Genomic DNA, 4,149 nt, shown 5'->3' on the forward strand with positions numbered 1-4,149 from the left:
CTCCTTTACCAATTCTGTGAACTCCTCATTTACATGCCTCTCACCATGTCTCCAATTATCTGTTTTTATAAATACACCCCTAATTATTGATCACAGATTAGCTTTGTAATTTGGTGATCTCCTTTACCAATTCTGTGAACTCCTCATTTACATGCCTCTCACCATGTCTCCAATTATCTGTTTTTATAAATACACCCCTAATTATTGATCACAGATCAGCTTTGTAATTTATCAGTCATTTAAACCTAATACTACTACCACACACACCTGTTATGTAATCCCACTTTCAAGGACTTTTCTTGCAGGAAAATGAGTTGATTTGTGACTAATATATTTCAAATCTACCCTATCCAAATCATTTGCACACGGTGGAAACTAAATATTGCTGGAAAAGCATTAGGCACTTTAAAATACTTTTTTTAATGCCATTATTTTTTATTAAGGTACATTTCCCGTGATTCCTGTAGTGCAGCAAACTTAGCAGTGGTAGAAAGTTCAAATGCCACCCTTGAAGAAATGCTCAATAGTAACTCCGACAGTCTTGATGCTGTGCTTTCTGTCTTTCCCTCAACTAGTGATGCATCCACTAGTGACACAATTCAGAAGTTTTTAGGTACAAGAGTTGGAGCAGGCAAGATAGGCCAACAAATAGCAGATGAAGCCATGGAAGTTCAAAAGTAAGCTTGTTTTTCATAAACAGAAGGTCTGATTTTTTTCTATAATAAACTTATCAACCAATCATTGAATTGTAGTCCTTGAACAAACTTAAGACACTCTAGCAAGTATCTTTTATATATGGCTCATATTATTTCCTAAACTTTGAAGAAAAATCCAGACATTAAATCTATGTCAATCACATCATGTTAAATTTCTTTCCAGCTAAAAAAACAATACAAATCTCTAGGAATGTCTTGATTAAAAAAATATCTATATATAGGCTACAACACTATTTTAGGGTATTTTTTGTGAAGTTTATGAGAAATTTAAAAATACATGTAAATGTTTAATTTTCTTTTTTTATCTACTAGGGCAAGAGACTCTTCTTCAAGTAGCAGTCCAGTTCTTGTAGCTGATAACAATAATATGGGTTTCCCAAATAGAGCACCATTTCCAGTCAATAGCTTAATAAAAGTAAGCTTTTTCGTGTGATATACATATAACAGCTATTTTTTTAAATTTTTATAATTTGTTTATGTAGCTAGTTTGAAGTTAAGTTTTTGCAATGTGAATATTTCCGAGACCCATAATTTTACTTAAGATATCTTCCACATACACTTTTAAACTATGTACTGATAGTTTTTCTTTCATTAAGTAAATTTTAGTTAAGTTTCTTACATTTGAAGTTTAAATTGTCATTTCAAGTTAGTATATAATTCTTCAGTTGTACATCATACCTAAATAAAGTTTCTGTAATTTTTACAGTATGTATGATTTTACTGTCACCCAATTTTCTGTTTTAAAGTTATCCTTTAGTTTTAAGTAAACCTGCAGAACCTTATGAAATATTTATTGTGGTTATCGATGATGATTTAGTGCATTTCTAAGTATTTGTTTTATGATAATACATGTTCATAGTTAGACTGGTATATTAAACTAGCTACTTTTCTTACTGGATTGATCTTAAGTTGTGATCTATACTAATAGATTGCTTTAATCAGAAATTTTGATAGTGTATTAGATTGATTTTTTTTTCAATAACTTGAAGATACAAAGATGATTATATTCTGAAGCAAAAAAATTATTAATCATTATGAGATAAGTATTTTAACATAAAAAAGTAATTAAATTACAAACGTTTAGATTGATTTTTTTTCACTAAAGAATAAAGTCAAAGTCAGCTGATACTGTTGAAATTCTTTAGCAATGATGTTCATGATAATTCAGCTGAAGCTCCTTCATTGCAAGTGCTACAGCTATTCCTGGACATAGATGAGCCTAATCAGTTATGAATGGAGATGTTTATCCCCGTTTAGTCTATGGATTTACAACCTAAAATCGGGGGTTCAGTTCTCCTCGGTGGTCTCAACAGATAGCCTGATGTGGCTTTGCTATAAGAAAAAACACAACCTCCCAACAGTCCTGTAACAGTAATCACACAGTCACTTTGTTCCTTTGAAATAAGCATGACATGTCCAGACTTTGAATCTAAGGATTAATGGTTCACAATCTATTTCTGTAAAAAAACGCTCCAAAATTTTGAATCGTGAGTAATATTTAAATCCCATTAATCGATCAGACAAGGGTGTCTCAGGCATTAATAGTGAGTGCTGTTGACTAGCTGCTTTCCCTAGTCTATTAGTTCAAAATTAAGGACAGCCATGTTCAGTTAGCCCTTTTTGTTTATTTCTGAAACAACAGATATAAAGATAAACATCTTTGAAATAAAGCAAATGTGTAGTTCTCCTGAGAGTATTATATCCTAACCTTATGTTCTTTACGAAATAAACCTAGTATCAAGTTCTCAGTCATAGACCGAGTGATTTGAATGGTTCATCTGTAATCAGATGATTTTATTTCACCCAGAATCAGGCCACTGCTGTTCCTGGGCCTAGCACTGCACCTATGACCACAGTGGAGCCTAATCACGTACCAGTCATGAATGGAGATGCCTGTCCCCATTCACCCTCCCAACAATCCTGTAACAGTAATCAAAGCCAGTACTCTGGAACTCCACACAACAGTTCTGTTAGCGATCCAGGTCAGTAATGATATTAATGACACAGGCCTGTGAATTAAACTTAATAAAAGTTGTTTTAGTTTTAATAATGGATTTTTGATAATTCAGCTATGCGGATTTCAAAAATGATATTTTTTTTTTCCCATCATGTAAGGATTTTTTACAAATCTGGAACAAAAAAAATAATTCTGACATAGATTAAATTATTATTTCGTTTACCACAATGAACATTTTTTATTATTATATTTGTTAACAAAAATACAAACAAACTGAAGAAAAGGGAAGAACATTGATGGCAAACGAACATGCATCCTCATTCATCCTGATTTTTTTTTGTGAAATCTACATCTTTTAATCTCAACCTACATGTTGTGGCCTTTCTTTTATGTATTGTGTCTGGATCATCTTGTTTCAATGACTAGCAGTAATCAGCCATCATGCTGATACCTCCTCTCCATTTCCCTGATGAAACCTTTCCCCTTGTTCTTTGCTGACGGCACTGAGATTTTCAGGGAAATAGTTAATATGTGAGTGTAAGAAATGAATTTTGAAGCTCATATTACAACCCAACTCTTTGAATTTATTGAACATATTATTGACAATATTTTCGTAATTGGGGTCCTTGTTGTTTCCTAAAAGTTTGTCATTAACATCTTTAAAGGCAATCCATGCTTCTTTTTCAACTTTCCTCATTGTCCTTTCAAATTGTTCATCTGAGGCCCAACAAAAATCCCTTCTTTAAGTTTCGCTTCTGAAAGAGCTGGCAATTGAAAACAATCCCTATCATCATTTCTATTGACATCAGATTCAGAATCAAATGAAACTATCAAAAGTCTCCAGTGGAGTATGTACAGGTACATCAGGTCCATGAGCAACAGGTCTTATAGCAGATTGAAGGTTCAAATAAGAAATTTCCTTTTTATTTCGAGTGTTGTAGTCTTGCATGTTACATGAACAAAAATATCAGTCATCTCCATGATTTCTAGGCTCATGACGGACCATTGGAATTCCAAAAGGCAAAGACTTTTTCTTACCTTTAGTTCATTGTCTCACCTCTTCAACACAAATGGTGCAAACTTTGTGTGGAACCCATGATTTGTCTTGGTCCCTATAATATGCTTTTTTGATGAATTCTGTAATGTTTTGCCTTTGTTTCTTTACAACAAATTTACCAGAAATATAACAGAATACGTTTGGGTCATTTACACAACCTCTCGTTGCCATAGCAATGGTTAAATAATATTGAGAAGGAAAAAAATGTCAAAGTGCATGCACAAACAAATACTAGTCCAGAAATGACAAGTCATGTGGCCTGTTACCTGTTCCTATACTAGCGGTGTGTTTCTCGTGGGTTCTAGAATGATCGATAAGACTCTCACATAACAATTGGTCTAAAGAAATCTATAGTCAGTGGTTGTCAACATTTTAAGCATAACAAAATGTGATCCAATTTCAATGAAAATGATTCATTT

At 32.9% G+C, this 4,149-nt stretch overlaps 1 protein-coding gene across 1 annotated transcript in view; it reads left to right on the forward strand.

The window, feature by feature from the left end:
• LOC106463092 (protein cycle-like) overlaps positions 1-4,149 on the forward strand; it is a 58,535-nt gene that overhangs the window by 53,417 nt on the left and 969 nt on the right. Inside the window, exons 11-13 of the mRNA XM_013923063.2 lie at positions 444-677; positions 1,029-1,131; positions 2,524-2,698. Coding sequence (XP_013778517.1) covers positions 444-677; positions 1,029-1,131; positions 2,524-2,698 — 512 coding nt within the window. The remainder of the gene's footprint in view (positions 1-443; positions 678-1,028; positions 1,132-2,523; positions 2,699-4,149) is intronic.

The sequence above is a fragment of the Limulus polyphemus genome, unplaced genomic scaffold, assembly GCF_000517525.1.
Source record: "Limulus polyphemus unplaced genomic scaffold, Limulus_polyphemus-2.1.2 Scaffold1323, whole genome shotgun sequence".
Classification (NCBI taxonomy): domain Eukaryota; kingdom Metazoa; phylum Arthropoda; class Merostomata; order Xiphosura; family Limulidae; genus Limulus; species Limulus polyphemus.